General features: G+C 35.2%; 1 protein-coding gene across 1 annotated transcript; it reads right to left on the bottom strand.

The window, feature by feature from the left end:
• Positions 1–5405: 5405 nt before the first annotated feature.
• Positions 5406–6404, bottom strand: LOC135207428 (uncharacterized). The gene has a single exon (XM_064239154.1). It carries the CDS (start codon positions 6402–6404, stop codon positions 5406–5408), a length of 999 nt encoding a protein of 332 aa, XP_064095224.1.
• Positions 6405–17455: the final 11051 nt, after the last annotated feature.

The following is a 17455-nucleotide window of genomic DNA, read 5'->3' as shown; positions in this document are numbered from 1 at the left end:
CGCCACCTCTTTCCCGCAGTTGGAACTTACTGCCAATCTTGTTCCTGATTTATAGTATTACACTTGATAAACTAACTTAGAAGACGCTTTATCCTACTATTTTCACACTAATCTTATCACCGATAGTTCACGAACACTTCTAGATATTTCTCAAATTCTAGTCGTATGTTAAACTTGTGATATCTGTTGATTAATCTGACTTCACGCGGGTACGTCTCACCAAGCAAGATGGCTACAGAGAGAGAGAGAGAGATTTTAAAAATTTAAGTAGCCACGTAGATGAGAGAAATTGACAGAGAGAGAGAGAGAGAGAGAGAGAGAGAGAGAGAGACCATAGATGAGAAGGAAAGAGATTTGAGAGAGAGAGAGAGAGAGATTTTAAAGATTTAAGTAGCTACCTGTATGTATGTATGTGTGTGTGTCCATATGTGTGTGTAAGATAGATAGAGAGAGAGAGAGAGAGGAGAGAGAGAGAGAGAGAGAGAGAGAGAGAGAGATTTTAAAAATTTAAGTAGCCACCTGTATGTGTGTGTGTGTCCATATGTGTGTGTAAGATAGAGAGAGAGAGAGAGAGGAGAGAGAGAGAGAGATAGATATTTAAAAGATTTAAGTAGCCACCTGTATGTGAGTGTGTGTGTGTCTATATGTGTGTGTAAAGTAGAGAGAGAGAGAGATTTTTAAAATTCAAATAGCCATCTGTATGTGTGTGTGTGTGTGTCTGTGTGTGTGTGCGCGCGCTCGCATATTTGTGTGTAAGATAGCGAGAGAGAGAGAGAGAGAGAGAGAGAGAGAGAGAGAGAGAGAGAGAGAGAGAGAGAGAGAGGAATTCTGAATTAACAAAAATAATCCTCACCTTATTGTTTATTTTATTTTGTACGTTCTTGTGATTGAAAAGATGCTAACTATGGATGCATGCGATTCCAGTTTCAAAACAAATTGATTTTGTTAATTGAAATATGTTCAGATTCCAACAGGGAACGTTTTCCCTAACATTTAATACGAGTAATCTCGCCGAGCACGAACATAATTCAGACTGACTGTCAACAAGGGTCAAGAAATAATTGCTTGAACGTCAGATTATCAGAGTTGAGCAACATTTCATATTCTTTCCCCCTTTGTTTTAAGTTCATCATGTTTTGTGTGTGAGGTGGGGGGCGGGGTGGTTGAGGGTTGGGTTGGGGGGTTGTTCAGAAATAAATCAATTAAACTTCAGAAGGTCGTAACCTAATTATTCGCTAGGAGAGGGAACTCAGTCCATTTTGTATAAATTGAGTAACTTCTGAGCGAGTCATTATTCACTCAAGCCTTCATAGACGAAATGTTTTTAACGTAATGAAATTACTTTTAAAGACATAATCGAATGATATATTTTTTTTTTACATAGATATCAAAATCCATGCAATTTGACATTTTATACCCGAACCTGTTTTGGAAAGGAATTATATTATAGAAATAAACGCTTGCAAATGGTAAAAGGAATATTATTGAAGCATTAGAACACATCGAGGGGAGAATGCATTAATTAATATTCAAGGCCATAGACTTTTTCAGGAATATTACGGACTTTGGCCGTGAACTGATTGATTTTAATAGAGAATATTGCGGCTTTTAATTTGTTCAAAAAGTGGCCACTGACCCTTTCAAGAATAAACAGAACTGCAGTTTCGAATGAAGGATTTTGATATCGTAATTAAAATGGGAGATACACTTACAAGGAGCAATAGGACGTGCTCTTCGCTTGACCAAATGAGGTTTGCAAATGATTATTGTTATTATTATTATTTTTTTTTTCTCTATCACAGTCCTCCAATTCGACTGGGTGGTATTTATAGTGTGGGGGTCCGGGTTGCATCCTGCCTCCTTAGGAGTCCATCACTTTTCTTACTATGTGCGCCGTTTCTAGGATCACACTCTTCTGCATGAGTCCTGGAGCTACTTCAGCCCCTAGTTTTTCTAGATTCCTTTTCAGGGATATTGGGACCGTACCTAGTGCTCCTATGATTATGGGTACAATTTCCACTGGCATATCCCATATCCTTCTTATTTCTATTTTCAGATCTTGATACTTATCCATTTTTTCCCTCTCTTTCTCTTCAACTCTGGTGTCCCATGGTATTGCGACATCAATGAGTGATATTTTCTTCTTGATTTTGTCAATCAACGTCACGTCTGGTCTATTTGCACGTATCACCCTATCTGTTCTGATACCATAGTCCCAGAGGATCTTTGCCTGATCGTTTTCTATCACTCCTTCAGGTGGGTGCTCGTACCACTTATTACTGCAAGGTAGCTGATGTTTCTTTCCTGATCGTGTCCTTCATCTCTTGGTGTTTTATATCCCCTCCTTCCATTATTCCCAGGTATTTGTATCCAGTCTCATCTATGTGTTTGATGTTGCTCCCATCTGGTAGCTTTATCCCTTCAGTTCTTGTTACTTTGCCCTTTTGTATGTTGACTAAGGCGCATTTTTCTATTCCATACTCCATCCTGATATCCCCAGATACAATTCTTACAGACTGGATTAGGGTATCTATTTCCCTGATGCTCTTACCATACAGCTTGATGTCGTCCATGAACATCAGATGGTTAATTCTGTTGCCTCTTTTCTTGAGTTGGTACCCGGCATCTATCTTCTGTAATACTTTTGTCATGGGAATCATGGCTACTACGAAGAGTAGTTGCGTATTGTATTTTTGAGGAAGCTGGTGGTGTTTTCCTCTGCCCCATATATTTTCAGGCATTCTAATAGCCATGTGTGTGGTATCATGTCGAAGGCTTTCTTATAGTCTATCAATGCCATGCTTAGGTTGGTTTTCCTTCTCATACTGTTCTTCATTACCATTTTGTCTATCAGGAGCTGGTCTTTTGTGCCCCTACTCTTCCTTCTGCAGCCTTTCTGTTGGTGGGGGATGGTTTTTTTCTCCTCTAGGTAATTGTATAGCCTTTCACTGATGATACCTGTTAGTAACTTCCACATTATTGGTAGGCAGGTGATAGGCCTGTAGTTACTGGCTATATTTCCCTTACACTTTTCTTTTTGTATTAATGATGTCCTTCCTGTGGTCATCCATTTGGGTGCATGGTGATTTGAAATACAATGCTGGAGTTGTTATGCTATTCGTGGGGGTGGTAGGGCCTTGAAGTTTTTGAGCCAGTATCCATGGGACTTCATCGGGACCATGGGGTCTTTCCCAGTTTGGCATTTTGTTCTTTAGTTGGAGTGTCTGACTGTGTCGTTGTCGTGATCTCTGTGGAATCTTTGTTTTATTCTCCCTGTTTCTTCTTTGTCCTTGACTTCCTGGAGCCATGGTTGCATGGTTTTGTTGTGTGATACCGGATTGCTCTAATATGTTTGTCCCATAGTCTCCATTACTTGGTTTCGGCTTCAGGAATTTCTTGGTGGTGTCTTCCCCATCTCAGTTGGCTGTATAGTCTTTGTTCGGGGTTTAGTTTCCGAATAGGTTTGTTTCTGTTGGTATCCCTTAGTTCCATGTTCATGTTACCGGTTGGATCTTATGTGCCTTTGGCCTTAAGCCTCTGTTTTACATCTTCTATTGTTTTGGTTTGTTTAGTCCCCTCTCTTGTACTTTGTATTTCTCGTTGAGTTCCTCCTTTGTTTTCTTTGTTCTTTAGCCTTTTTGTTTCTGCCATCTCGTTTCAGTTTACTAAAAGTCCAGATCCTCATCACCATCAGCATTTCCACCATTTCCAAGGAGTTTGCTGGTTTTTGGTTTTCTGTTGGGTTGGTTTGTGCTATGGTGGTGTTTTGGTGTTCGTATTCCTCCCAATCAGTTCTCACTACCTAATCTTGCTTCCTGCATATGCCAAAGTTATTTGTTTCTGTGATAAGGTGGGTGGTGTTATTTGCCCATTATTTCATTGGACCTCATTTTTTTATTTTTTCCCCCTTAATTTTTCTGGCGTTGTAAGCTTTGTTCATGGAGGGGATCTTTGTTCTCGTCTGTATCTGGCCTACCATCCATTGTCCTAATTCTTTTTCTACCCATTCCGTCCTCTCTGTTTACCTTTCGTTCGGTGTTTTCTTCGTGTGTCGTTGTTTGATACCTCATTCATCCCTGTCGTCCTTCATTGTGGCCATCGTCTCTCCGTTCGTCTTCGTTGTTAATTCGTTGTCGGTGTGACATTTTCCTTTCCCATTTCTTCTCTTTCTATTGGGGTGGAAACCAGGAGTTCTCTGTTTGGGGGGGGGGTTTGGGGGGGGGGTTATTATTATTATTATTATTTTATTAATTATTGATTATTATTATTATTCTTATTATTATTAATATTCTTATTGATTATTATTATTATTATTATTATTATTATTATTATTATTATTATTTTTTTATTATTATTTATTATTATTAAATACAGCTTTGCACTCTCAAACACTACATTGCTTCAAAGAGGCTTCTCCTTCCTTCCTTACATATTATTATTATTGAATTACTTCATTATTATTATTATTATTGATTATTTATTATTATTATTAATTTTTGGAAGGAAGACCCTCTTTCAAACAAGTTGTAATTGAAGGATAGTGCTACAATCCAGCTGCATTTAACTTGCTGGATGCAGCATTTATCTTTTCAGGTATTGATTATTATTATTATTATTCTTTTATTTTATTAGTTATTATTATTATTAATTAATTATTATTATTATTTATTATTAAAGTGAACAAACCCATCTTTCAAGGACGAGTAATGAAGAAGACCATCATCCTTGTTATGTTTTAGATACCCAGCACGTTGTCAGTACACTGGAAACCTTGTGAGCCTAAGCGAATTGCTAATTCTCTCAAAGTTCAAAGGGGAAATGGAAAGAAATTGAAACCAAAACGAAAGAGAAAGGAAACAAAGGAAAGGAAATTCTGATCTAGTTTCATTTCTCTCTGAGGATTAGGTTAGACTAAGCAGCCGCCCTCGCCTAGCGTTTTAGGATTTTATGCTCTCTCAAATGGTATTATGTCGAGGTTTAAAGATAGTACAAGATAATGGAATGGTCTTCATCATCCCCTAGGGTGGTTCGTTGTTAATTTGTGTAATAAGAATCCTCAGATATATAGTAAACTATATTACTGTGTCTGGGGCAAAATGTATTTTACATAGTGATATGGTTTACTCTATAATTATATAGTAATATGGTTTACTATACAATTGTGGATTTTTATTACACTTCCTCTAGGATACAAGCACTGGTTCTTATCACTTTCACTAGGATACAAGCACTGGTTCTTATCACTTCCTCTGGGATACAAGCGCTGGTTCTTATCACTTCCACTAGGATACAAGCACTGGTTCTTATCACTTCCTCTGGGATACAAGCGCTTGTTCTTATCACTTCCTCTGGGATACAAGCGCTGGTTCTTATCACTTCCTCTTGGATACAAGCACTGGTTCTTATCACTTCTTCTGGGACACAAGCACTGGTACGCCTTGATCACTTCCAATTAGGCTACAAGCGCTGGTTCTTATCGCTTTCCTCTTCTGGGCTAACAATCGCTGGTTCTTATCACTTCCACTAGGATACAACCACTGGTTCTTATCACTTCCTCTTGGATACAAGCGCTGGTTCTTATCACTTCCTCTGGGATACAAGCGCTGGTTCTTATCACTTCCTCTTGGATACAAGCGCTGGTTCTTATCACTTCCACTAGGATACAACCACTGGTTCTTATCACTTCCTCTTGGATACAAGCGCTGGTTCTTATCACTTCCTCTGGGATACAAGCGCTGGTTCTTATCACTTCCTCTTGGATACAAGCACTGGTTCTTATCACTTCTTCTGGGACACAAGCACTGGTACTTATCACTTCCACTAGGATACAAGCGCTGGTTCTTATCACTTCCTCTTGGATACAAGCGCTGGTTCTTATCACTTCCACTAGGATACAACCACTGGTTCTTATCACTTCCTCTTGGATACAAGCGCTGGTTCTTATCACTTCCTCTGGGATACAAGCGCTGGTTCTTATCACTTCCTCTTGGATACAAGCACTGGTTCTTATCACTTCTTCTGGGACACAAGCACTGGTACTTATCACTTCCACTAGGATGCACGCACTGGTACTTATCACTTCCACTAGGATGCACGCACTGGTTCTTATCCCTTCCTCTGGAATACAAGCACCGGTCCTTATCACTTCCTCTGGGACACAAGCACTGGTTCTTATCACTTCCTCTTGGATACAAGCACTGGTTCTTATCACTTCCTCTGGGATACAAGCACTGGTTCTTATCACTTCCACTAGGATGCAAGCACTGGTTCTTATCACTTCTACTAGGATACAAGCACTGGTTCTTATCACTTCCTCTGGGACACAAGCACTGGTTCTTATCACTTCCTCTGGGAAACAAGCACTGGTCCTTATCACTTCCTCTGGGACACAAGCACTGGTTCATTTCATCTTAAAGTAAAACAAAACATCTCATTCTTTCTAGGACAATCTATATTGAACTTTTCCCCATCCATGGATTTTTCAAGCAAGGCATCATGACTGTGCTCTTGAACCGTTAATTGCTGAAGCAACTTGTGAATCCAATCAGAGTTCTTTGTCCATCTCCAAGAATGGTTCATTTGCCTGTAAGTTACACGTTTTTTTTTCCACTCACACGATTCGTGAAATTTCAGTTGACTTTTTTTTAAACATAAATTTTTTTATCAAGAAATGTTTCAGTTGAAATATATTACCCAAAATTCCAAGTATTATATTAAGTAATATATCATTTTATTGGAGCTTTATACATTTAGAATACTAAAACTATATAGTAATCATTTACGTAGCTTGGTTACAATTATTGCTCTTTCATTTAGTGCATTTCGACCCACAAAACAACTACAGTGCTCGTCAATAAAAAAATAATATTACTGAAAGGATTATTGCTCCTGTTCTATGGGTGTTGTTTTTTTTTTTTTTTTTTTTTGTATGTCAGGCAATTGGAATTCTGGTCACTTGTTTTTTTTTATTATGTTTAATATTATTACCTTCCCATTCGTCACTGAAGCGTTTCTATTGTTGCTCTATTGTAAATCGGAAACAATTTTTAACCTCGACCTTTATTATTTCAGTCATTGATGGTCATTTGATTAAAATAAAAACGTGATGCCACATCTTTATTTAAAAAAAATGAAACAAAAAAGGAAAAAATGAAATAAAAAATAAATGCAAGGAAAAATATGAGAAACATTAAAGTGAAAGCAAATCAAAAAACGTTAAAGCAAAAATAAAGCGGCAAAACCGTTTTATTGTAATTGTTATAAATATATAATATATCTATTAAATATATATATATAGTATATAATATAGCCTAAATCTATATAGTATAAAATTAAATAGCTATATAATATATATAGATCCTTTTATATTATATTTATATATAAATTATTATCTATATATATAAGATATATTATATATTATATATATATATATATATATATGTATATATATATATAGATATAATAGAGAGATATAGTTATATTATATCTCATATATATAGATATATACAAAGATTCCTATATAATATATCTATATATATATCGTATATATCTAATATAGATATTATATATATATAAATATATATAATATCTATATATATCTATATATATAATATATTATATTATATATTATCTTATTATATTAATATAGATTAATTCTCTAATCTATAATATATCTATATTCCTATATATATATATTATATATATAGATATATTATTAATCTATTATAATATGATATATATATAATATCTATATATATATATTATATATAATATATATACATATATATAAATATTAAAAATAAAAAAGTAAAACGAACGAAAGCGTTAAAACACCATAAAAACTAAAAACATCCAGGAAATACGTTGAAGTGATTACAGCATATTTTGTTCAGTTTTTTTCCTCCTCCTCCCCCCCCCCACCCACCCACCCACCCGCCCCGCCCCCCAACCAACCCCAAACCCATCCCCACTCTCTATATCACCCTCGAAAAGCTCACTGGACATTTCCCGTGCACGGAATCTTCGACACGCGGGTGAGGGAGTGAAAGTCAAGATTTGGTCGGTGCGAAATGACTCGTCGAAATCCAAGTCCGTAACATTTGTGACACTAAAAGTTTTATTTTATGGTAAGAGGTTTTTCCCCCCCCCCTAAATGAAATTGGTACAGATTGAATTTCGTTTTGCTTGAAATATCGGTGTATTGTATATATTGAATTTCAATGCTTGTAATATCTGTTGTTGTATATATAGATTATAGATATATATATATAATAATATACATATATACACCTCGGTAATAATCGAAATGCTGCCATATCCAGGATTCGGACTGGTAGGCCTGGTATGGAAACCAACTAAACCCACAGTGACTCTGACCAATATCTATCAATATCTAATATTATTTAATATTTTATATTTATATTTATATCGTATATATATATATATATATATAAATCCTAATAATTATTAAATCCCGTTATTAATTTAGCAAGACGGTGGTACCCTATATTACGTGGAATATACAAACAGATAATTAGAAAGGCGTAACTTAATCAAACAGGGGAAAACTCTTATTAATTCTCATGGCATGTAATTAAAATGGACCCCACGGAAAAACAAATTTCTACTTTTGTTCCTACTGTGGCGAGATATTGCATGGGATATAGAAGGGGTCCCATAATTAGGTGAGTTAAGAAATGATAAGGGTCCCAATATATGGTCAATTTAGGGATGGACCCAACAATATCGTAGATTATATTCCTGTATAAGTATTTTTGTTTGATTACTGCATCAAAATGACGATAATTTGGACAAGGCTTTGTTGAATTACCTTTATTGTGATTACATGCATGGGATTGAATATTTATGTTTTTTCGTTTAATTGTCCCGTCTATTAATGAGTTTTTTTTTTTTTTTTTTTTTTGCCGAAGCCTTCATGACTATTTTATTCTTCTACTGAATAGAGGTAATTCCTCTTCCGATGCTTGCTTAGTTTCGTTCGCAAGTAGGTTTTTTCAAACTCTGTATGATCCTATCTCTTTGAGCCTTTCACTTGTTTTGAAAAAATAGTCTCACAAAACCATGCATTTTTGTTTTGGCGTTTTCAAAGATTCTGAATTTTTTATCTCTTTTAACCTATTCTCTAAAAGCCATGTTTTGGCTTTTCAAACCTACTGTAAACCCCTATTTCTTATATATAATTTTTATCATTGTGAACTGCTTTCACTTGCTACTCATAAAGTGACTTGTATCACAATTTATTCTCAAACACAGTATAAACACTTAATACCTTTTTTCATTGTGACCTGCCTTCACTTTCTAACTTATAAAAGTGACTTGTATCACAATTTATTCTCAAACACAGTTCATAAACTTAATATCTTTTCATTGTGACCTGCCTTCACTTTCTTACTTAAATTAAAAGTGAAAAGTTTGTATCACAATTTTGTATACAAAATTTTATTTTCAAACACATTATAAAACTTAATAACCTTTTTCATTGTGAACCCTGCCTTCACATTTTCTACTTATATAAGTGACTTGTATCACAATTTATTCTCAAAACACCATTATAAACCTTAATATCTTTTCCATTGTGACCCTGCCTTCACTTTCTACTTATAAAAGTTACATGTCACAATTTTTTTTTCTCAAACAAAATATGAAAACTTATATAAACTTTTTTCATTTTTTGTAATTGTTTTCACTTCCTACTTTCAAAAAGTATCCCAACTACAAATAAATAAACTTCTAACCTTTTCATTATAAACCACTTTTCACTTTCCTAACTCATTAACAAAGTGGCCGCAGTGTCATTATTTTTCCTTTATATCTACATTGGTAAATTTTTCTTTCTCCTCCAGTAAAAAGCTACAGTTTTTATTTTTCAACCGACCTTCCTTCCTATTTGATAACTCGTGTGCAACATATGACGTAAATTTATTACCATACAAAGGGAATACTTGATGCTTCAATTTCATTAACAGCTAATGGAATAATTTAATAAGAGGGAAGATACTGAAACATTTCTTTCGTTTTTATTTTTTTTGTTAAAAGTTTTTTACCTCCGGATATTTCGTATGGGCTGTCTTTTATTCCATAAATTGGGGAAAATGGATAAAACTACTATGAATTTGCTCAAACTAAATAACATAACATAACTTGTTGTTTCCTCAGCCAGCTTGCTTCTTATATGAATGAAGTGTTGGCCATCTTATCTCCTCTCTCTCTCTCTCTCTTTATCTCTCTCTCTCTCTCTCTCTCCCACTCTCCTCTTTCTCTCTCTCTCTCCCTTCCAAAGTTGTAAATATAAAAAGTAAAATTATTTTCCTGTATTCATCCTTGCTTCTTAAATGGAACTATTTGTTCTAGTGAATGTGCTCCTCCTCTTCTTCTTCTCACTCTCTCCCCCTTCTCTCCCCCTCCTCTCCTTCTCCTTCTCTCTCTCTTTCAAAAACACTTGTGCAATTTAAAGATTCATGTTTTTCGCATGCTCAGTGCGCGTCTTAAATGAACGCTTTTGCTTTGCATAAATCCTCTCTCTCCTCTTCAAAAACATTGTTATAACTTAAAGAAGATTCATGTTTCTCGATAGCCAGGTCCTGCTTTCTTAGATAAACGATTTTACTAACTTCTCTCTCTCTCTCTCTCTTCTCTCTCTCCTCTCTCTCATCTCTTCTCTCTCTCTCTCTCTCTATATTCAGGAAGTATAATTTTAACTTTTGCTCTCATATTCCATTGTGGCTTCTCTTAAATGAACGATTTGCGCTAAACTACTAAATGCTCTCTCTTCTTCTCTCTCTCTCTCTCTCTCTCTCTCTTTCTCTCTTCTTCTTTCTCTCCTCTCTCTCCTCTCTCTATTACTGTACAATTCAGTAAACTTTTGTGACTTATGTTCTCATTTATTCATTGTGCTTCCTAAATGAACGCTCGCCGCTACTGCTAATTGTTCTCCTCGCTCTCCTCTCTCTCTCTCTCTCTCTTCTCTCTCTCTCTCTCCTTCTCTCTCTCGCCTCTCAATGCCATTTTGCTTGGTGATACGTTGCCCGTCCACAGTCTGAATTAATCAAACAGATACAATCACACGTTATAACAACGTCCTGGACATTGAAAAACAATATCTAGAAGTGTTTCGGTGGATCTGTCGGGGTGAATAATATTAGGTGTGAAAATAGTAGGATAAAGCGTCTACCTAAGTTAGTTTATCAAGTGAAAATACTGTAAATCAATATCAAGATTGGCAGTTAAGTTCCAAAACTGTGGAAAAAAAAAATTGGCGAAAATTTAGCGGTTTGTTTAGCAGATTTCGCTATACGCATGAAGGTAGCACGGAGGGAGCTGGCATTTTCTCATCTATGAGATCAACAACCAGGCCCTAACCAAAAATAAGATACAAAACAAGCATTCATAGAACATATTTATAAGGATATGATCCTTCAAACTGGAAACAAATTCAACATAAAAACATCTTCGAAAATAATTGAAGAAGTTTCCAAATTAAAATCCAAGTGGTCCAACGAGCCTCCATAAAGAAAATTTGACCATCTATTCAACATATTACCGAAAACAAAGAAAATGAATAATTGGGTGAACATTGGGTGAATATCCTAAGTTGATTGCAATAGGAAAAAGAATGGCCAAAAGCATGCAAACTGTGTAAGGTGTGGTTATAGCATAGTTAATCCACAAAAAAAACTGATCAGAAAATGTTCTGCATGCAACATCCTGACGCACTCCTCAATGTGCTTAAAAGTAATGCAAGATATGGAGTAACAGGATGACAAGATAATTTTGCTCAACATGTTCTATCATGGATAGACAATTTTATTAAATCAAGACTTAATGTACAAAATAAGGGTTGAGGATAACGAAGAAGAAGGAAGGAAGGAAGGAAGAATAAGATGAGGAAAACGGAAGAGAAAGTAAACAAAAACTGTAAATGACCCCCCCCCCCCCCCTGAAAAAAAACAAATAAGGAAAATAACAAAGAACAAGGATAAAAGTATGATGCAAAGAGATACTCCTTGGATGTTTTGTACTACATATGAGGCAATCAAGCAGTATACATTACGAAGAAATGACATGACAACACAAAACAAAGAAAAATCCCAAAGTAGACTCTACCCAGATCTGCCACAGGCCATTGGGAAAGGGAAACAGGAAAAAAATAGACAAGAAAGACAAAAGTCCTGCAACATTTTGAAAAGAGGGAATTGCAGATTCGGAGAAAGATGTTACTACAAACATCCCAAGGTAAGTCACAACTATGAAATCTATGGTAAATGTGCATACCTAGACGGCTATGAGGATGATTGCAGAGATCTACATCCAAAAATATGCAAAAACCTAAAAGAAGGAAAAGGACAAAAAATGTAAATATATGCACCCTGTAGCCATGAATCAAAATCAATTAAATAATCAATCAAATAATAAAATCCAAAATAAGAAAGAAACAAATAAACAGAAGAACAAAGAATATGAAGTGAAGGAAAAAAGCAAGCCATCACCGCGATATGGTGTGTCAGAAAGAATTTCCAAGCATCAGCTCCAAGATACAGCTCAAGAGATAAATACTGTATTTACTATGCAAGAGGATATTGCAGAAACGGAGAAAATTGCAGATTCAGACACAAAATGAATAATTATGATGAAGGAAGATCAAATATTATGGAAAAGTTGGATTTTTTAATGTCAGAATTTCTGGAAATGAAGAAAAGAACAACATACCAGAACAGGAAAGAGACATGGGGAAATCCTTATTATTACCCATATTAAATGAAGGAGAAAACACTCAAACCATCATAGTGATGAATGCGCAGGGTTTACTTACGAGTAACTCAAAAAGAAAAATAGAGTACTTAGAAGAACTAACGCAAATTGAAAAGAAAATAGGTATAATGAATATAAGTGAAACCTCGTATTCCTAAGAGACTGGGAATGACCATCAAATAAAAGGGTTCCAAACTTATAGATCAGGTAGAAAAATTAGGAATCAAGGGGGAACCGCAATATACGGGAAAGACAAAAAACAAGGAAAATATATGAGAAATATAGTAACACAGAATGTGAACTAATAGCGGTAGAATTTGAATCTGAAAAATTAATGAACATAGTAATATATAGACCCCCTAATACTAAATAGTTTGACATAATAATAGAAAAAATGGATGATATATGTAGAAATCACAAGGACTGGACTAGTCTCCTATCTGGAGACTTTAACTCTCCTTTTGTAGACTGGAAAGAACGAATAGGAGATTGTGGTTGTATTTATACATATAAAAAAGAGAGTAATAGTAGTGCAGAACATAAGAGGCAATTCGAAAAGCTATTAGATATGCTACTAGAATACAACATTCAACAAATAAATCACCTGCCAACAAGAAAGGAAAATACTTTAGACCTAGTATTTGTGACGAGGTGAATTATGTTAAAGAAATAATAGTTTATAATGCAAGTATTTTAGACCATAATATCAGGGAATTAACAGTCCACTCCAAACCAAGTGAAAACAGAGATAAGCAAGAAATGAAAAAGTGGGAAGGATATGGAAAATACAACTTCTACAGTAAAAATATAAAATGGTCAGAAATAAATGAAGAATTAAACAAAGATTGGGATAACATTTTCGTAAGTGATGATATAAAGGAAAATACGGAGATATATAAAATATTAGGGAAAATAGTGGATAAATATATACCGAAAAAGAAAAGTAAACATCAGTCATGCATACCAAGGGTCAGAAGGATCTTGTTCCAGAAAATCAGAAAGTGGAAAAAAGGTCTTGCAAAAGAAAAAATGCATGGAAAGTGATAGAACTAAAAAGTAAGATAGAAAATGCAGAACAAAAGATTATACAATCAAAAGAAAATGAAAAATGGGACTTGGAAGATAAAACCCTAGTACATATCAAGCAAAACCCCAAACTACTATACTCGTATGCGAAAAAGATGAATAAAAGAAGAATAGAAATAGGCCCTTTAAGAATTGAAGGGAGATTAATGAATGTAAAAAAGGAAATATGCATCATATTGGCAGAACAATATAAGAGAGAATTCACCCCTAGAATTGATAATGAAGATAATTATATAGAATTAAGGGATGAAAATAGTGAATATTTAGCAGACATAGATATTAATGAAGCTGATATTGTGCAGGCTATTAATGAAATTAAAAATGGAGCTGCAGCAGGGCCTGATGGTGTCCATGCTATTTTGTTAAAGAAAGTAGTTCATTCTATCGCAAAGCCACTTGCAATATTATTAAGACAAAGTGTAGATACAGGCAAGATTTAGCATATATTACCCCTACTTTCAAAAGTGGATCAAGACTAGAGGCAAGCAATTATAGGCCTGTGAGTCTAACATCATATATTATGAAAGTGTATGAAAGGGTAATGAAGAAAAATATTATGAAACATTTAATAAAAAAATAATTTGTTTAATATAGGACAACATGGTTCTGTACCAGGAAAAAGTACACAAACCCAACTGTTAGTCCACCATGAGAACATATACAAAAATATGAAAAGCAGAAATAAAACAGATATGGTTTATCTAGACTTTGCAAAAGCTTTTGACAAGGTAGATCATAATATACCAGCGAAGAAAATTAGAAAACATAATATAGTGGATAAAGTAGGAAGATGGTTAAAAGAATTTTTACACAACAGAAAACAGATAGTTATTGCAAACGATGTGAAATCGGATGATGCTAAGGTAATATCCAGTGTGCCACAAGGTACGGTGTTAGCTGCATTACTATTTGTTATTATGATTGCAGACATAGACAGTAATGTTAAGGACTCGGTAGTGAGTAGTTTCGCCGAAGACACAAGGATAAGTAGAGAAATTACTTGTGATGAAGATAGGAACGCGCTACAAAGAGACCTTAATAGAGTATATGATTGGGCAGAGGTAAATAGGATGGTATTAACCTCTGATAAATTTGAATCAATAAATTATGGAGACAGAGAAGGAAAGCTATATGCATATAGGGGGACCTAATAATGAGACAATCACAAATAAGGAAGCAGTTAAAAACCTTGGTGTGATGATGAATAGAAACATGTTATGCAACGATCAAATAGCAATTCTATTGGCAAAATGTAAAGCAAAAATGGGAATGTTGTTACGGCACTTCAAAACAAGAAAAGCTGAACACATGATTATGCTTTATAAAACATATGTTCGTAGTCCACTTGAATATTGCAATATGATATGGTACCCACACTATCAAAAGGATATTGCACAAATAGAGAGTGTAGAAAGATCCTTTACAGCTAGAATAGAATAAGTTAAGGATCTTGACTACTGGGAAAGATTACAATCCTTAAAATTATATAGTCTAGAAAGGAGAAGAGAACGCTACATGATAATTCAGGCATGGAAACATCATGGAGCTAAAAATATCAGAAAGAGCAAGCAGAGGTAGATTAATAGTGCCCAAAACAATACCAGGAAAAATAAGGAAAGCACACAGGACATTAATCCACTACGCACCAGCATCGACAATGCAGCGTCTATTCAATGCGTTGCCAGTTCATCTGAGGAATATATCGGGAGTGAGCGTAGATGTGTTAAAGAATAAGCTCGACAAATATCTAAGCTGCATCCCAGACCATCCAAGAATGGAAGATGCAGAATATACCGGAAGATGCACTAGCAACTCTGGTAGACATTAGAAGTGCCTCACAGTGAGGGACCTTGGGCAACCCGAACAAGATGTAAGGTCTGTAAGGTAAGGTAACTCTCTCTCTCTCTCTCTCTCTCTCAACTGTACAATTAAAAACTTTTGTAATCATTATTTCTGATCGTCTAAATGAACGATCGCGCTACTGCTAAATGCTCCTCTCTCTCTCTCTCTCTCTCTCTCTCTCTCTCTCTCTCTCTCTCTCTCTCTCCTCTCCAATTACTTAAAAACTTTTGTCTCATATCTTTATGCTTCTTAAATGAACGGTCGCACTACTGCTAAATGCTCTCTCTCTCTCTCTCTCTCTCTCTCTCTCTCTCTCTCAACTTATAATTAAAAACTTTTGTTCTCATATTCATTATGCTTCTTAAATGAACGATCGCGCTACTGCTAAATGCTCTCTCTCTCTCTCTCTCTCCTCTCTCTCTCTCTCTCCTGTACTACTGTCTTATTTTATTTCATTATGCTTCTTAATGAACGGCGCCTACTGCTAAATGCTCTCTCTCTCTCTCTCTCTCTCTCTCCTATAATTAAAACTCTCATATTCATCTTCTTAAAGAACATCGCGCTAAAACTCTCTTCTCTCTCTCATCCCGGTAGAACTGCTGTTAATTCCTGCCAATTTGGATGTTGTTAATTACTGTGTTAACGGAGCCGCAATGATTGGTCTATCTTTGATCGCTCTCCCGTGAGTCTTCCATTACGTTAAAGTCTTCACGAGCGACGAACGATTATCGTAAGTCCAGTCGAAGTTCGGTCTTTTATTATGTTTTAGCTTTTTTTTTTTGCGACCTATGCAGGGTAATATGGTTCATCTTAATTCCTCTTATATATTTTATATATCTTACATTTCTTTCTATTTTTGTTTCTTTGAATAATTTTTTTTGGGGGGTGGGGTGTCCACAGCCTAAACTAGGTCAATATGGTTACATTTAATTCCTGTCTTTTTTTTTTTCTTTTTTTTGTCCACAACCTCCACTAGGTCAATATGATTTCATTTAATTCCTGTCTTTTTTTTCTTTTTTTTCCACAACCTCAACTAGGTCAATATGATTTCATTTAATTCCTCTTTTCTTTTTGTCCACAACCTCAACTAGGTTAATTTGGTTAAATTTAATTCCCGTCGTATATTTTCATTTCTGGCTACTCTTACGAAGTTGTACAGCTTTTATTTTTATTTTCGCGCTTTCTGAATGTAACAATAGCTTCGTCTACAAATTCCTCCTTTTTAAAAGAAAAAAAAAAAAAACTATTTCCGTTCATTCGTTATCTTACCTTTCCAAGAAGAGATTTGCATATAAATTGCTCTCCAGATAAATAGATTTTTTTCCACAAATCAGTCATACCCTGACCAAAATGAAATATATTCCGATTGACTTGAAACAATTTCCAATCTATACGCTTTCCCGCATTTTATAAGAAAAAACTACTTTCGTTCATTCGCATAATCTGTCTGTTTTCGAAGAAGAGATTTGCGTATATATTGCTTTCTAAATATATTTCTTGAATATTAATCATATTCTAACCGAAATCCACCAATTGAAAGCTCAAAAAGAAATATATTGTCCGATTGGCTTAAAACCATCTAACTACTAAGCCAATCAATTCAGGCGACGTTCAAAGGATCCGCGAATCAAGCCATTTCGGCACGGCGCGATATTTTCCGCATCCCACGGCCGCCCCTAACAGCGGTGGCGCCCATGGAAATACCCGCGGACAGAAATCATCAATTCGGGCGTAATGCCGTATCGCGAACCTCGAGAGC

Source organism: Macrobrachium nipponense, chromosome 32, assembly GCF_015104395.2.
Source record: "Macrobrachium nipponense isolate FS-2020 chromosome 32, ASM1510439v2, whole genome shotgun sequence".
NCBI lineage: Eukaryota > Metazoa > Arthropoda > Malacostraca > Decapoda > Palaemonidae > Macrobrachium > Macrobrachium nipponense.
This window is presented reverse-complemented; position numbering and strand designations above follow the sequence as displayed.

Coding starts and splice junctions, on each gene's coding strand:
- LOC135207428 (XM_064239154.1), bottom strand. CDS start 6,404: ATGAACCAGTGCTTGTGTCCCAGAGGAAGTGATAAGGACCAGTGCTTG.